Source organism: Phaethon aethereus (genome assembly GCF_964289735.1).
Source record: "Phaethon aethereus genome assembly, chromosome: 14".
Lineage (NCBI taxonomy): Eukaryota > Metazoa > Chordata > Aves > Phaethontiformes > Phaethontidae > Phaethon > Phaethon aethereus.
The window spans coordinates 16316302-16333413 of record NC_138590.1 but is presented as its reverse complement, the minus strand read 5'-3'; the positions used below and the strand labels follow the sequence as shown (position 1 = coordinate 16333413).

General features: G+C 55.0%; 1 protein-coding gene across 1 annotated transcript; it reads left to right on the top strand.

The window, feature by feature from the left end:
• Positions 1-13155: 13155 nt before the first annotated feature.
• Positions 13156-16733, top strand: WNT8A (Wnt family member 8A; the record flags this gene model as incomplete). The annotated part of the gene is made up of 6 exons (XM_082006089.1): positions 13156-13226; positions 13314-13347; positions 13561-13699; positions 14660-14785; positions 14910-15052; positions 16091-16733. 6 exons carry the CDS (start codon positions 13156-13158, stop codon positions 16655-16657), a joined length of 1080 nt encoding a protein of 359 aa, XP_081862215.1. The 3' UTR covers positions 16658-16733.
• Positions 16734-17112: the final 379 nt, after the last annotated feature.

The window sequence follows — 17112 nt, the reverse complement described above, 5'->3', positions numbered from 1 at the left end:
AGAAGCGGTCGAGCTGCAGCAGAGTGCACAGCAGCTGCACAGCGGGAAAAACTCCTCAGGGTTAAAAGCCGGGTCTTCCCACCCTTCACCCACCTGCCCCAGGCAGAACAGGGCATTACGGCAGGGTTTGGAGACTACTTCTTTCACCATTAGCAGTTAAGACAAGCTTAAAGACATGTAGTTACAGTACCCCAATTTGAGAAGCGTCCCTCTCTGCTGCTGCGCAAAACCACTTCAGCCCAGGAACCGGATTACAAGATGAAAATTTGTCAAGAGCAGGGACAGGTCTGGCTCCCTGTTATCTTAATCAACGAGCACTTACAGCCCTTATCTGTGGGGCAAGCTGGGGACACAGACCAGGAAGCTGCTCATCATTTAAGGCTGAGACAGTGAATTTTCATCATTCCAGTCATTATACTAAGGAAATATTTGTTCCTGCCATTGGAAGGGAGCTACGAGACAAGCCAAACCAAATGCTTTGCCCACACCTAGGAAACGCTTTCTGGGTGTTAACCTGATCCTGACCTTCACTCCCTGGCAGAGCATCCTCCAGTGCTGAGGCCCGCCAACAGCCATCCGTCCTGGGAGCGCACATCCCTCCCCAGCCTCCATGCTGGTGCCGAGCTGCAGACAACTTCAGTGGGAACCTCAACCAGCTCCAGGTGGGAAACTTAACTATTTTGACCAATTAGCAACAGCCCTTTGCTGTTTGGATCCTTTACATAACGAGATGTTACCTTGCAACTCCTCCAAAGGAAAAACACCTTCCATGCTAATCCAGTTACAGCAAAAAAATCATTATATGCAGATAAAGACCAGCTTTCTCAGCATCGCCAGCTTTGTGCCCTGCATCCCCACCTGGGATCCCGGCCGAGTCCGCCTGCGCCTGTGAGTCACCTCCAGTTGCTCCGCACAGTCGCAGCGAGCGCCGGCTGAGCAGAGGAAATCTGCATTCCTGTTGTGATCATACAGAAGTTGGCTGATTTAATAAACCTCGTTAGGCAGGCATTTGACAACAATGGAAGCCAGCGAGGACAAACCCTGGAAAGGTTTCTCCTTCTCCACTAAGAAAAGGGCACATGTGTATTGCATCTCAGTTGGAGGCCACCTAAAACCCCCTGGAGATCCTGCTAAGCCCGGCTCAGATACCACAGGCTGAGTCCCAAAGCACACGTGGAGTTTTTTTCCACGTATATTTGGGTGTTCTCTCTTGATTGGGTCATTAGCCCTGTGGTTGCTGAGGCATCTCACAGTGAATCTCTAGGCCCAGCTCTGCAGCGACGAGGGCAATCGGCTTTGGCCGGGTGGCCGGTTTACCACAATGAAAGCTGAGATGCCCATGCAAGGCCAAGGCTGGAGAAGACCTGGCTTCTGGAGAGACACCTTTGTGCGTTTCTGCTCTGCTGTTGGTCGTGCTCCTGACACAGCAGAGACCTCTCCTACTAAGTGAAGAACAGGGAAAGAAACAGGGGAGACGTGAGGGCACACAAGCTCGGCGGGATCAGGGGTCCGAGCTGCGGCCACGTGGGAGGGGGAGGTCGGGGGGCCGGGAGTGCAGCCAGGGAGGTGCCCACAAGAACAGAAGCTCGGGGCAGAAGAAGCCAGGGCGGGTCTCGTGCCTCTGCGCAGCTCCCCCCTTGTTATTACAAAAACACGGGGGGAAAACAAGTGTCTTTTAAAAAGCACTAAGCTCCTGGTGCCAAGCTGTCCCACACCGCACACATGCAAAGCTGCCGCGTCCTCCCGAGCCCGGGCACGGGCAGCCGGCCCCGGCCGCTCCCCCTGCTCCCACCCAGCGGGTCCGTGGGTCCCCGGTGAGCTCCGGCCGGCCCAGCCTGATCCTGGGCACCGAGACGTGTCCCGGCAGCAAAACCCGCTCAGCCTTGAACGTGAAACGCGGCACAGGGACGGCTGGGACTGAGCCAGAGTGTGGGGGAGCAGGGTGTGCGTGCGCGGGGGTGTTTCTCCAGCTCAAACCCAACGCCGCGCAAACTGACAGCGGGGTAAGCTCTCGTTTCATCTTCTGCGGCGCGCATCTGTGCCGAGGAAGGCGGCTCCGTGAGCTTTCTGTCTTGCCAGAAGAGCTGGCTTGGGAAGGAACAGTTGCTGAGGATGGTTCGCGCACATCTTGAACGCCGTGCTGACAACAGCTCTTGACAACTCCTACCATCAGCTGCAAATCTCCCAATACTTCGTGTTTGCTTCGAGGCCTGGCTCCAGAACTCATTCCATCAATGGGGAACCGGGAAAATAGGGGTCGGAGGAGGAAGCTAAAGGGTGGTTCTGGTCAGTGCGGTCAGACACACATGAAAATGGGGTCTTTTAGTCCTCCAGCAGTAGGCACTGAACAAAAAGAATGAGATTTGTCAAAATAGAACAACAATCTCAGGAATTTTAAGATGGTCTCTTGAATTTAGAGGCCAACTCAGTATTGAAATTTTTGGATTTGGCAAAGTTGCAACAAGTAGGGAGGAAAAAAATGATGTATGACTCTGAGTGGGTGTTTTCAAACAGCATCTTGTTTGGGGAAAATAATCCCTCTTGGACTGCTTTGTTTTCTCATGATGCTAGGAATAATTCTCCTCCTCAGACGGAATAATTGGGTTTTTCTTCTTCTGTCTCACCATGAAAGCTACCCCAGGTCACGGCTGGTCCCCCCATCCGTGCTAGCACTGGAGTCACCACCTCAAAGTATTAAAGAAACACGTGTGGGTCCTATATCACACACTTCACTTAGCAATGAAGAAATCAGCCATGAGATGCCTTGGCTGAAGGCATACTCTTTTGGGGCTGATCCCAGGGCAGCAGCATCGTTCCTGGGACCCTTATCCTTGCAGGATTAGCAATAGCTAATAGCGCTGTAATAGCTCCATCATAGAATCATAGGGACCTTAAAGATCATCTAGTGCCAACCCCCCTGCCATGGGCAGGGACACCTTCCACTAGACCAGGTTGCTCAAAGCACTGTCCAACCTGGCCTTGAACACTTCCAGGGATGGGACATCCACAGCTTCTCTGGGCAACCTGTGCCAGTGCCTCACCACCCTCATAGTGAAGAGTTTCCTCCTTCTATCTAATCTAAATCTTCCCTCTTTCAGTTTAAAGCCATTACCCCTTGTCCTATCACTGCATGCCCTTGTAAAAAGTCCCTCTCCAGCCTTCTTGCAGGCCCTTTTCAGGTACTGGAAGGCTGCTATGAGGTCTCCCCAGAGCCTTTTCTTCTCCAGGCTGAACAACCTCAACTCTCTCAGCCCTCCGATCACTTTCATTGCCTTCCTCTGGACTCGCTCCAACAAGTCCAAGTCCTTCTAATGTTGGGGGTCCTAGAGCTGAACACGGTATTCCAGCTGGGGTCTCACAAGAGCAGAGTAGGAGAGAATCACCTCCCTGGACCTGCTGTCCATGCTGCTTTTGATGCAGCCCAAGATACGGTTGGCCTTTTGGGCTACGAGTGCACATTGCCATCTCATGTTGGGCTTCTCATCAACCAACACCTCCAAGTCCTTCTCCTCAGAGCTGCTCTCAATCCATTCTCCACCCAGCCTGTATTTGTGCTTGGGATTGCCCGACCCATGTGCAGGACCTTGCAGTTGGCCTTGTTGAACTTCATGAGGTTTGCATGAGCCCACCTCTCAAGCCTGTCAAGGTCTCTCTGGATGGCATCCCTTCCCTCCAGCGTGTCGACCACACCACAGAGCTTGGTGTCCATAATGGCTTTATAATAGCTGCAGCCTCCCCACCACTCGTCCTGACTTGTACCATTTTATTTCTGTACTATCCAGGCTCCTATTTCAATGGGAGCTGGACAACCTGAGCCCGCAGCACTGCTTCGTGCCAGCTCCAGCCATGCATCAGCTCCGGCACAGACCTCACCTGGTGGACCTCACCCAGCAAGGGTGGCAAGGAGTGAGGGCATTTGGAGGGAGGAGGCATCAAACAACCTTTGTGCCAGCTGCTGTTCTCCCATGTTGGCAGACATCCCCAGTGACGCTAGTGACTTTGGAGGCATTAATCCAGATTGAGACGGGGGCAGCTAAAATTATATTAGCTTGGGTGCGGGAAGGCTGCAGCATCGCTGGAGAATTGCTCTTGCCCACCCAGTGCTCCCCACATCTTGGTCATGCAGCAAAGGGACGTGTTTGCTCTACCAAGGCCTTCAGAGCAGGGAAAATCTGGAGGAAACTGCTCCCAGCGTGAGCGAGCGGGGATTTGTTGTGACCACACGGTAAACACAGGCCTGCCCGGACATCCCCCAGCCACAGGGCAGCCCTGGGGCGGCGCGGCGCGGCGCGGTGCTCCCTGCTGGGGTGTGCCGCCCCGCTTGGGTCCGTGCTGGCGTCGCCTCTTCCAGCGCACCCAGCTGAAAATCATCGCGTCTCTGTTTTAACATACGTCTGGCACCATTTTATTATCACGCTGCTTTAACATCACAAGTGGCACGCGCACAGCCGGGGCTCCAATTTAATTTTACTTCTCTTTTAATGTGTTTCAAAAATAAAAAATAAAAATTCCAGGGGATTGGAAATGTCAGGACACCGGTGTGGTTGTACTGGCCGCAGGAATCTGCCTCCCTGTTCATAATAGGTAAGTGAAGACTATTTCCAGCGGGAGCTGCCTCAACATGACCGTTGGCTCCTCACGGCACTGACCGCGGTTTCATTTATTTTCTAGCTGTACAAAGGACTAATAAAGCTTTAGCTTACCTGCTTTTATAAGCGCTCTGTCTGAAGCATTCAGTGGTGCACGGCTAAGGAGAAAATAAAAGAGATTAACCTAAAATAGCACTCAGTATTCGGGATGGGCTAAAAAATATAAATCCCAGAGCCATGCTCAGCTGGCAGGGATGCTCTTTCTCTCTACAGAGCCAGGGCGACCGGCAGTACCTGTCGGTGACTTTGGTCTCTGCTGTGGCGCGCGCTGAGTCCCTGGGGAGGGGTCCTGCTTTGGGGGGCGATGCCACACGCGGGCCCCTCAGAAAGGCAATTTATTGGGCCCCGAGATTAACCCCCCCAGGCACTGCTAACTCCTGCGTAAGCCAAGTAGGAACCAAAACACCGGAGGGAGCAGAGCCGGGTTTCCCCACAGACACCGGGTGCCTCCAGCCGGACCTGCCAGTGCTCAGGACCGGCAGCACCCAGCTTACCCCGCAGTTAATATATATTAACGACGCCAACCGCAGCGTGGGGGATTTAAGTGAGGCAGGCTGCCAGGGAGGTGAACCGGGCAGGATTTAGGAAACCTGTCCTCCGGGCCTCTCCCCTTGAGCAAGTCTCATCATCTCATCACACTTCGGTTTCACGCTGTGTGAATCGGGAGCGCCTGGGCAGCCTCACTCCCATTCACACGGGCAGCCGGAGTCTCCGCTCCCAGCGTGGCCAGGCGAACCAGAGGGCCTGGTACAGGTAGTTTTGGTTATCCATACAGCCTGAAAAATCCAGGGGTGGGCCAGCCAACCTGAGCAACGAGCATGGAAGAAAACACCGGAGGTTGTTCTGGCAGGCGGGAACACTGGGTGGCTTTTATCCCAGCTGCTGCCCGACCTGCCCCGGTGGGGGCACTTCACAGGCCTGTCCCATCCATGTGTGTCCACCGGACACCCAAGGGCCGCCGGACGTGTGTGGGGTGCATGCATGGCCGGGACGGGCTGGGACGGGTGTGTGGTGCAGGGACGTCCCACAGGGGGGAGCCTTGTCACCAGCCTGCGGGGACACTGCCCGGGGACACCACTGCCCCGGGGACACCACTGCCCCGGGGACACCACTGCCCCAGGGACACCGCCCAGAGGACACTGCCTTGGGGACACTGCCCTGGGGACACCACTGCGCGGGGAACACCACTGCTCAGGGGACACCACTGCCCCAGGGACACTGCTCCGGGCATCCCCGCCAGCCCCTGCACCCTCTGCTCGTGCTGTGTTGCACCACTGTGTTTGATCCCGGCACTGCGGGTCCTGCTCCATTTCCACCCTCTCTGAATTAACGGGTGTAAACCATGCTGTTTTCAACCTCAGAGGGACTGGGCAAAGCTCCTTCCAAAGTTCAGGTTTTCAGAGCCGATCTGGGATTTAGGGAGGGAATATGATCAAGGAAATCTGCTTTTGAAGGGTGCCACTGGGAAAAATTCATCCCAGGGAGGGTCCTAACGGGTCTCCGTGCCTGGAGGATGCTGGCAAGCTGGACTGGTGACCTGGATCCCCACCTTATGCATTCCCATCAGGTCAACTTTAAACCAAACAGTAAAGGCTTAAAACTGGTTTAGTAAAGCCAGCAACCTTGACACGAGTTGTTACCTCAGCCTGAACTCAGGTAACACTGGAGACGTCTCCTCCCACCTCAAATACTAATAAATGCATGGCACTGCCTTCATCCACAGACTAATTAAAGCCCATATACAAACAAGACGTGGATGCCCCGCTCCAGTAAGAAATGGAAACGCGCAGGCAGGACACGAAGGGCTTCCTTGAGGGGGAGAGAAGAGCCAAGTGCGGAGCTGCAGCGGCAGCACGGGGGGAGCGAGCCCCTGAGCAGCGCAGGTTCCCCACCGTCTTCTCGGGGCAAGGCAGGTGCCAGAAGCAAGTTTTTTCCTCCCTTTGTTTTTCACAGCAAGACTCAAAGAGCTTTTTAAAGTCACTTTTTGGCCCAGGATCCCCCAGAGGAAGCCTCAGCTTTGTGCACCCAGAATCACCTCTCTCCAAAGAAATAAAGATGAGTTTCAAGAAAATACTCGTAGCTCAAATCAGTTTTCTTCTGCGAGTCTCCAAACCTCCCGCACTCGGTGTGCCAGACACAGCCAGCACCATCACACGTATCCTCCAGCTCAGAAGTTAAGATCTTCGGACTTCATCTGTTCCCCCGACACAAAGTGGATGGGGGACAGGCGGGGTGACAGAGCCACAGCCAGGAAGGGACGGTGCAAGGAGCCACACTGGGAAGGGCTGGGGAGCACCACGTGAGCCAGGTTGTAATCAGTTAATTTAACTTGAGTTTGGCAGGGAATGATTAAGAAGAAGGTGATAATTTTCCTCCGTATCAAGTGCCCAATCTCTTCCTGGACAGGCTTTTATCTGCTGAGGTGACACGTTGCCAGGACAGAGATCTGCTCCCCCCATGCCGATGCCCAGGCAGTAACCTATCTGCTGCACTAACACTGTTTTGCATGACACTTCCTTTAAAGAAGGAGAGAAAAACAAAACACTTGTTCCTGCTTTATAACTGCTGTGTAAACAGCCCTGTGGGCTTTGAAGGACACACCTAAAGGAGGCAGGTGAGGTGAGGCTGATCAGGTCATGGAGCTGCCTCTCTGGGTCCAACCGAGCAGCTGAGTCCTCTCGAGGGGTGCTGAGATCTGAAGGTTGATCAAAACGTGGCTGTTTTACCCTGCCCGGCTTTTCGGGACAGCTCGAGAGGCGGCAGGACCAAGCTCAGACATGTCATTGCTCACAAGTAGCTTTGCATCCTTTTTGGATGCTGCGGAGATGGAGGCACGGGGTGGTCACTGGGAACAGCCAGAGTGGACAAACAGCCCTTTTCCGAGGGCAGATGTTCAGCGAGGAAAAGTTTTGCTGCACTGGAAGAAGCAGGGGAGTTTGGGGCAGGAGATGTGACCTCCCTCCGCAGCGCAGCGGAGAAGCCGCTGCCTGCGCCGCCGCGGAGGGACGTGCCAGAGCTTTTATCAAGACCTTTGACTCTCCAGGCTCATCTGCTCATTGCCCCCATGCTGGGAGGGCAAGGGACCTGCCTTTGGGAGCCTGGAAATGGGTGAGGACAGGGAGACAGAGGCTTAGGAGGGGAGTGGGGAAGTCACTGGAGTGAGAAGATAGTGGGGAAGTACAGCTTGAAAACACGCAATGCAAAACCGGGGGGAAAGAAGGGGAAGAAATGCCCTTTATCTGCTTGCAAGTGAAATAGCCTTGCTCTTCCCGCGAGCAACGTCCCGGCTGGGCTCCTGGGCTGAGCAGCTGTCTCGAACGCTTGTGTGAGCTTCTGCTTCAGCAGACGTGCAGCTCGCCCGCGCCTCCAGCGCAGCAGCGCCCGCAGCCTCCCCAGACAATTTGGCCGGGGGTTGCAGCCTTCCCGGCTCGCCCCGCGCCGACAAGCAGCCGTCTCGGCCAGACGAGCCGCTCGCCTCCACGCCCCAGTGCCAGGGGACGATCGCTGGGCTCCAGGGCTGGCAGCGCCACGTCGGAATCCGCGGGTCAACAAGTGACTTTCCCCGGGGAAACGGGCATTGCTGCTCGCAGGGCAAACACCCTGCTCCAGCCGCAGCCCCGGGGGCCGAGGAGCAGTCGATCGGGCTGGAGGGGCCCCGACCCATCACGCAGCCCGACCCCACCGCCATGGCAGGGCCGTGCTCGCCCATCTCATTCCTGACGCACGATGGGCCTGCAGCAAATTAAATCCCCGCCTTGAGCCCCTTGCTCTGCCTCTTGCCGATGGAAGAAAAGAGGTTTTTCCTCCCTCATTTGCTCCTTCTTCTCTTTTCTAGCCCAAACCCAACATCCTGTGCACACAGGCCCAAGAGCTCTGTGATGCTCTGGGGCCATTTCTATGATCCCTGATCACCTTGACAGCCCTTGCTGTGGCTTGTGGCTGGAAAAATCAGAATTTGGTTCCAAACCCAAATTTTTTGCTTCTTGAAACCAAAAGACATAAAGCCCAAACTGTACAACCCAGAGCCTCCTGTGGTCCTGGTTTGGGGCATCTGATGGTCCTGCATTCTATTCCAGGACGCGTTCCCTTCAGTAGCAGAGCCTCTTACCTTGGACGCGCTCGCTCCTGGCCTCTCTGATGAAGTTCGCTCCTCGCTCCATCACGCTGTACGCAAGGCTGTGCTGGGAATCGGGATTAAGAGACAGAGAAACTGGTTGCGTTGGTACAACGGAGGGGGAGCAAACCGCTGCGGGGAGGCAGGAGACAGGAACTCCTCGAGATAATTTTGTCACTAGGGAAGCACACCTAAACCCTCACGGTTGGATGTTTTAATCTTGTTTTCAGTGAACTTCGGACCACTTCTAAGTACGTGCCAAAATAGGAAGGAAGAGGACTAAGCCTGTGGGATAGGTGTGGCATAAAACCTGATTTCAGTTTCACCTCCATCCTCAATTACCATCCATTAATCAAAACATATTCGCTAGACAGGCAAAACTCCCAGCAGCGTGGCCAGGCACAGGGCTGGGGTCCTGCTGGGACCCACCGTAGCCCGGGGAGGACTGCACAGCAAGCAGAGCAACGGGGACCTATTTTCCCCAATACGGGAAAGTTGAGAAAACTTTAAAAAAAACCCAAACTATCCCTGCGTAGAGCTGAGCGTTCAGGAGGATCACTCTGTGGCTGCCGTCCTCCGCGATGGAGTATTTTGAAGCAAAGGGACACGTCCCCTCTGCCGAGCGGCTGGCCGTGTACACACCAAGGATGTGGCATCACCCACGGGGGCTTGAGCAGCTTCCTGGGGCGAGCTGATGGGGAGAGCACCATAAAACATCCTCCACCTCACCGGCGAGGGGGTGGCTTTCTAATTACCCAGGTGGATTTTTATTGTAACGAAGCCGGCAATGCAGGATTTGACGCTACGGGTCTGAATGTGTCACCTGCCGAGGGCAATTTAGCAAGTGGGCTGTGCTTTATTTTCCCCTTGTCCATAGCCATGGGGCTCACTGCCCCGACAAGCCGAGAGCCCGTCCCTGCGGGACCCGCCGCTCAGCAGAGCGTGGCACTTCTATAAACTGATTTATCTCATGTCTGCCTTCCCTTAAAACCCATATTCAATGCCAAGGGGGTTTTATAGGTGCATGGGGCTGTATATACTATTACTGTGTCTTGACTTGGGGCAGATACCAAAATATTTTAGGATTCCAATTGTCCCATGAAAAGCACTTGGCCGTTGGGTCACGTGGCAAGAAAATAAGAAGCAAAGCACCAGCATTTTACCAGCAAAGCCAAGGGTTCCAGCTGACATTCAGGACACCGCTTTCCAAACCGCCTGCGCTGCAACAGCTCTGGAGCCAGCGTACCCTCCCCTGGTGCTGCCGCGCCGGGCGGCTGCCGGCTCGCTCTGAGGTCCGAGGCTGCCCAGAACGACTAATACTTCATTTTCTGCACAACCAGGTGAATTCAACAAAATTTTCCTTCCGGATTTTTTTCCCCCTATCCAAGACCAAACCAAAAGCAAGTTTCTAGGCAGTGGGAAAACCAAAGAGGATCTCCTTCGGCATCATTTCATAGATGGGACCTACGGCTCACACGGCCCTGGCTGCGACTGGTGGGCTTTTCTCACGGGTGGTGGGGGAGCACCCGGCCCTGCAGCCCTCTGGAGCCCAGCTGGGCTTTGCCCACACACGCCCGGCGTTGGATGGAGCAAAGCACCAAAATCAGCTTCCGAACAGCTACGCTCAGTCCAGCTCTGCCGCTCCTTTACCCTGAGATCTCAGGACCACCCCTTTCTGTGCCTCAGTTTACCCAACTGCAAACAGACACAGCTATATTTAATTGCTTTTACCGCAAGGACATTGCATGAAGCTCTCTGTAAGCCCAAAATTTATTAACACAGCAAGACCAAACTCTGTTTTTGCCCAAGGTGGGGAAGTCCAGCAGTGATATGACTGGGATCGCTGCAGTCCCATCAGTCTGCCGGGCTGGATGACCCCGCAGAAGTGCTGGCTCCCGCTCACCGGGACCGAGCTGCAAGTGCAGAAAAAAACTGCGGCAGCACGGGAAGGCTTATCCCAGCACGCTGCTTTGTTTGCTGACAACTAGCGTAAGTGACAACGTTACAAGTGACTTTTAAGATCTCTGTGACTTTAATTAGAAAGGACATTTTTAATAGCCCAGGCAAATAGCTGTGTGATCCTGCCAACTGCAGCGACTGCTCGCAGCAGAGCTTCACGCCCAGAGACGCTGTTGTTCTTCTGACATGTGATAGGAATATCATGTGTGAACTGACATAGCAGACACGCCAACATTTTTTTAGCAGTACAAGCTCCCTCAGACAAGAAAGAAAAAAAAAAACAAGCAGCAATATGCCCCCGGGGACAGCCAGACACAAACCCAAAAATGACCTGCATGCATATAGAAAATGCACAGCAGATTTCCAAACCGTATGCATGGGCTTTAATCAATGAACTTCACTGATACATGGGAAACACTTTATTCCCAGTAATTGTCCTTTGACAGCTCTAACAAGTAGGATCTGTTCGGGATGGTAATGATTAAAATGCTGACTCACAGAGGGTTTTGCCGTGCTGGCGGGACTACACCAGCTTTGTGCTCACTTGGAAGGTATTTTGCATCCCTGCTTTTCAACCCAAAATCTGCAATTTTAATCCTCCGGCTGCAAACAGTTTTTTGTGGCTTTGCCCAACTGACTCCAGGTTTCCCTTCTGCACGGTCTGGAGGGAGAGGGTTCTGCTCTCGCTCGCCAGCGTGCCGGCAGGCAGCAGGACAGGGAGAGCCCCCGTGCTCTCTGCAGCCAGGAACGGCGGGGAGCTGGTCCGCCTGCTCCCGGGAAGGAGGGAGAGGAGAGACGGCCCCCCGGCAGCCTGGGACCGGAGCCCCTAGACCGGCGCTTCCCACGCCCCGCGCTGCGATGTGCGGCTCCACGGGGCGGGTACTGGCTCTGCGACGCTCTCATGCATCTCACGGCAAGACAGCAGAGCACTTCGCGAAGCTGTTTAAGGGGCAACCTCCTGCCTGACCGTAGCACCGCCGGCCGGGGCCGCTCGCCGGGCTGCAAAGATGGGGTTTATCCCCGTGTGACGCCTTTTGCTCATGGCACAGCCCCCCCATGCAGTCCCATGCCCTTGAACCTGACATTTGCAGCCCCCCCATGAGTACCCTTGCAGCAGCAGCCATTAACACCGGGAGACGGGTGTACCCAGGGGTCAGCCGGGGAGCCGAGGGCGGGAGGGCAGCGCCTCTGTTCTGCCACGGAGCCGGCGCAGGGCAGATGCTGCACCCGTGTGCCGTGGGACTGTGCCTGGCAGAGCTGGGGGCTGCTTGGCACTGCTGGCACGGCGCAGCACTGCTTTTGGGCTAAGCACCCACCCTGGATCCCTGCCCGGGGCGAGCCGGCCCCCGGCTGGGACCACTCAGCCACGGGAAAACAGACCAAGAAGCTTCCATGAACACCATCTCGCTGTTGCTCCATCTGCTGCATTACAGTTCCTTACAGCCCTTAACGATATTGGCCGTAACTATTAAGAGGCTTTTCTGGGTTTCCTCTGATAAGGATTTTCCTCCCCTGAGCACAGCCGATGGCTCAGCGGCGGTGGAGGCCCCTCGCTCCGCTCGGGGGGTGCGGGCAGCGCTCCTGCCTGTGGAGCCAGCAAGCAGCCGTGCTTTTGCTGCGGCAGCCTTCACCATAGGGAAATTGCTAACCCCAGAAAACTGTTCCCCTAATTACAGCGTTGGAGCATGGAGCAAACCACATAAATGATTCACACAGTGTTCCCAAGCTGCAGCCGCGTAAATTAGAGAGATTTCCAAACACTCCCGAGCCGTGCATGCTGTTATCAGGATGGAAATACAGAAACTTTCATCATAAAGAGGCGAGGAGGGAAAAAAGCCCCGCCGTTAAACGCATCTCTTCAAATCAAGAAGACCTGGGAGGTCTATCCCCTATAGATCTTTACAGAACTGTTTTAAAAACTCCTCGGGGAGTTCTCATAGGAGGGAGCAGGCAGATAGCAGGGGAACTATAGAAATGCATCAGCTTGTTATTTCGGAGGGACGCAGGGACTGAGCCTCCGCTGGCGAGCAGAGGATGAAAAGGGGGAGGCAAGAGGACTTGGGGCCAAGAGAAAGGGATGGCTGGCGGTGGGGAAGAGAGTTAAAAGTGTCCCATTGTTAGGGAAGTTTGCTCTTCTTCAGACCATCCCGCTCCCAGGGACACCGCGCCGCCTTTTGAAGTGCAACCTTAGGCGGTTCCTTGTCACCCATTGGAGCGGGAGCCCTTTTACCACATTAAGTCATTGGGTAGCAAATGAATGGGGGGTTTTGACTATTCACAACTTCACCTTATAAATATCAGGGTTGTAGGTTCCTGCAGCTTTCCTCCATCCCGATAGCTCACCTTGGGAAGCGGCCCTGCTCACCCGGGGACCTGCGGTGCAGAGAGCTACGGTTCAGCGAAAGGGATCCAACCCCGCTCCTCGTGACAGCCATGAAGAGAAGCACCTTCCTCATCCTCTCCATCGCGGGGGTCTACGGCGCCGTTCTCCACGCAGCGGCATGGTAGGGTCCAACTCAGCAGAAGGGATGTTTTAGGGATGCTCTTCAGCCTCTGGTAAACTGTGTTTAATTTTCTTTTCTTTGTTTCAGGTCTGTGAATAACTTTCTGATGACAGGACCAAAGGTAATTAACACACAGACCGTCAGCAATTTAAGTAGAGCAATTTTGTTTTGCAAATGGCAAATACTACTTTTCTGAGGAACCAGACTTCCCAGAACATATCGGCTCCAACTCCTGCCGAGTAATGAGGGAAAGGACTCGCGACCCATTTATGTCTGTTTGCGTTGATAACTGGTAAAACGTGGTGGGTTTTAACCCCGCTGTTTCCCGTGCCAGGCTTACCTGACGTACTCCAGCAGCGTGGCGGCCGGGGCGCACAGCGGGATGGAGGAGTGCAAGTTCCAGTTCGGGTGGGAGCGCTGGAACTGCCCCGAGAGCGCCCTGCAGCTCTCCACCCACAACCGGCTCCGCAGCGGTGAGTGCGCCTTTACCTGCCAGCACCAGCATCCCTGTCCCGGGACGCCTTCGGGTGCAAGCCAGGATGCGCTCTGGAGAGAGCTGGGGCTGCTTATTACGCTGGCTGATGGAGAAGGGTTTCGGTGTCCCAGATATCACGGTTGCTTTTCTCCATCGGTATTAATTGGTCTAGTAAATAGTGCTAGTACTTTTCTAGGAGTCCCAGGCTCTTTCTGGATCTCTACCGGTGCTAGACTTGAGCTGGGTCCTTCCGGCAGCGCGCTCCGTGGGCTTGCTCCCGCCGCTCTGCGTGCAGCGTCCCGGGGCGCGCAACGCCAGAGGCACCTGAGCTCGCAACGGGGAGAAGCGCGGGAGAGATGAAGGGAGAAACCAGAGACGTGCACTATGAAACTGTCTTCATAAGAAAGCTGTGGATATATTTCAGTACTATCTACTTCAACAAGCGGAAATCTCTCTTCTCCCAGAGCAGCATCTCTATTTGAATCTGTTAGGAAAGCCAAACGAGAAACTGAATTAGAAGTGTGGGTGCAGACAGCTGCTAGCGCAGGTTTGACCACCAACCCAAACAAGATCAGTCACGATTTGCGCCAGCAGGCAAGATCAAAGCGTGAACGTACCCCCCGAGCAGGAAAGGGCAGAGGGGAACCAAGTGCAGGCGAAGGGAGCGATAGCCAACGCTGGCCAGAGCAGGACACGGGCATCGCCTTCAGGTCCTGCTGTTGCCAAGAAACCCCATCCCGTGCATGGATTATGCCAAATTGCTGAAACCCTTGACGCTGAAGCCTGAAGAGGCTCCAGTCACAACTGCTGTAGCACCCTACCTTTTGCACAAACTGGTGGTTGGTTTGTTTGGTTTTTTTTTCTTCTTGCACCATTGCAGCACGGGAGAGCTTCGTTCCCAATAAACTGAGACCGATGTCCATGTCTGCATGTGACACTTTTTTCCCCTCTCCCCCAGCTACCCGGGAAACATCCTTTGTACACGCCATCAGCTCGGCCGGCGTCATGTACACCCTCACCAGGAACTGCAGCATGGGAGACTTCGAGAGCTGCGGCTGCGACGACTCCAGGAACGGCCGCGTCGGTGAGCTGCCGCCCCGAGACGGGCTGACGTCGTCTCTCCCTCCCCATGCGCAGCCCCCCAGGATTTCAGGGCAGAATTTGGCCCGTCGGGGCGGTTCTGCTCTTAGCGTGCGTCTGTCTTGCAGGTGGCCGAGGCTGGGTCTGGGGCGGATGCAGCGACAACGTGGAGTTTGGGGAGAGGATTTCCAAGCTCTTTGTGGACGCTTTGGAAACAGGGCACGATACCCGCGCGCTGATTAACCTGCACAACAATGAAGTCGGGAGACTTGTAAGTCAGATTAATAATAATAATTATTATAATGATGTCTATATTGAAAATAAAATCCAAGAGTCGGTTAGGCTGCCCAGGTCCCCATCTCCAGCCCTCTGTGGCAATCTAGGCCCCGTAGCGTTTGCACGGGGAGAAAACCACAGCCAGAATCCGGCCCTACAGCTGGACACAAGGAACTGCGGGAAGAGTTGTTCCCGCTTCCAGCCTCTGCAGCTGTGTGTACCACGGTTAACTACCAGCACACACCACTCACTCGCTGAGAAATGCACAGGGTTTATACTCACCTGGCGCTTGTCTGGTCTGTAAAACACAGTAAGAGCCACCTTGCTTTCTTGTACTGTGCATTTCCAAGCCATTTGGCCGGGGAAGCCAGGTGTGAGCTGGCCCCGCTCGCAAGCCGGCTGCCAGACTCGCCCCCCGCTCCCCGCCTGGGCCGGCGGAGGCTCTCAGCATCTTGCCAAACCTCCTTGTCTGTAAAAACAAGGACAGCAACACTTAACATACCTATCTCATAGGGTGTGTCGAGGCTTAATCTCACATAGATACCAGTGATTGGGACCTTATAAATACCAGAGGGAGATAGGTAGATAATATCTGTGAAGTGCTTGGCCTGGAGGAGATGCAGAGAGGTTGGGTATGATTATTCTGAAGCAGTTTCACACGTTTTGAATGAAACCTCTGAGAGGGATGATGGGTTGATGCTCTGATGAGCGAGGTGAGATGGAGACTGGAATGGCGTGAGAAGGGCATGACCCAACAAATGCGCTTTTCTCCTGTCCTGGAGAAATGGCTCCTGCAAGGGCTGGAGACAATAGTTCGTGCCCACTCATTATCTCTGTCCTTTTAATTAGTGAAAAGGGACAGAGGTTTTCTAGGAACTGAAATAAGAGCATCAGCTGGTGTCTTGGAAGGACCAGAGATCATGCCCAGCACAAGCCACTTTTGCCCCCTGAATTAGAGGTGCTGTAGAGCCTGATTTGGGGATTTAAATAACGATGCTCTGCTGCTCCTGATGTCTCCACCTTCTCCGCCAAGGCCGTGAGAGCCACGATGAAGCGAGCCTGCAAGTGCCATGGGGTGTCGGGCAGCTGCAGCATCCAGACCTGCTGGCTCCAGCTCGCCGAGTTTCGTGAGATTGGGAACTACCTGAAGATAAAATATGACCAAGCCCACAAGCTGGAGATGGACAAGAGGCGGATGAGAGCCGGCAACAGCGCCGACAGCCGCGGGGCCACGGCGGAGACCTTCCACCACGTTGACGCCACGGAGCTCGTTTTCTTGGAGGACTCTCCTGACTACTGCACGAGGAACGCCAGCCTGGGCCACCACGGCACTGAGGGCCGCGAGTGCCTGCAGACCGGCAAGAACCTCTCGCAGTGGGAGAAGAGGAGCTGCCGGCGGCTGTGCACCGAGTGCGGTCTCCGCGTGGAGGAGAAGAGGACAGAGGTGGTGGCCAGCTGCAACTGCAAGTTCCACTGGTGCTGCACGGTGCGGTGCGAGCAATGCCGGCAGCTGGTGGCCAAGCACTTCTGCGCCCGCCGCGACACCAGCGCCGCTGCCCCCAACCACATCAAGCGGAGGATCAAAGGCCATAAGAGATAGAGGGTGGCCGTGGTGCCCAAGGAGGACGCTTTGGTGTCCCCACGCTCGGCAGCCGCCGGCAGAGCTGGGTTGGGAAGGAGCGTCCCTGGAGAGCTACAGGGTCCGGAGGGCTGAGCAGGGCATCGCACAAGAAATGGGTCCTCCTGCGGACGGATGCTGTGAGATTAGGAAGCACAAGGCGCGGGCGCTGAGGGACCACGGTCCTTCTTGCTTCCATGGAATTTTCCTCTCAATATTTACCGGTAGCTTCTTTCTTTTTGGGAGTCACTTTATTTGTGTGTTGGACAGAGGGAAGAATTTAACTTTTTCAGTGGGCTTAACCCCTTGTGCCACGTCCAGCGGGTCAGCCGAGGCCAGTGGTGGGGCTCCAGCCCCATGGCAGGTGAGGCGGGACGGGTGCCCCTGGGCGGCCCCGGGCACCGTGGCTGGGGCACCCCGGCCCAGCGGCTCATGCA